The 356-nt window shown below is 32.9% G+C and overlaps 1 protein-coding gene across 1 annotated transcript in view; it reads right to left on the reverse strand.

Annotated features, from left to right (window-relative positions):
- LOC119593126 (cell division control protein 6 homolog) overlaps window positions 1-356 on the reverse strand; it is an 8453-nt gene that overhangs the window by 872 nt on the left and 7225 nt on the right. Inside the window, 1 exon segment of the mRNA XM_037942091.1 lies at window positions 184-324. Coding sequence (XP_037798019.1) covers window positions 184-324 — 141 coding nt within the window.

A 356-nucleotide genomic window follows, 5' to 3' on the forward strand; every position in this document is an offset into this window, starting at 1 on the left:
GATACATATGACAGTACCTCTAATATACTGATCCCACAATATCATTATCAATACATCTTGTATTTGAGATTAGATAATGTTTAATTCCTGCAAATATTCTTTATGGGAAAAAAATCGTTTTTATTTTACAATATTTTCATGAACCTGGTAAATAAAAGAAATCAATCACAACTGAGTAAATACCTTTGAACTGCGAATTTCTTTTGCTTTCTTAACCTGAAGCATTCCGCGAGACTCCAGCAATGTGCATAGTGATAGGAATTCACTTTGATCTATTCCCGGTAGATTTCGCTTCTTACAGATTTTTGTGTATACATCGTGGAACTGAAAGGCCAAGGAAAGGAATTTACAATGTG

The sequence above is a fragment of the Penaeus monodon genome, chromosome 31 (genome assembly GCF_015228065.2).
Source record: "Penaeus monodon isolate SGIC_2016 chromosome 31, NSTDA_Pmon_1, whole genome shotgun sequence".
NCBI lineage: Eukaryota > Metazoa > Arthropoda > Malacostraca > Decapoda > Penaeidae > Penaeus > Penaeus monodon.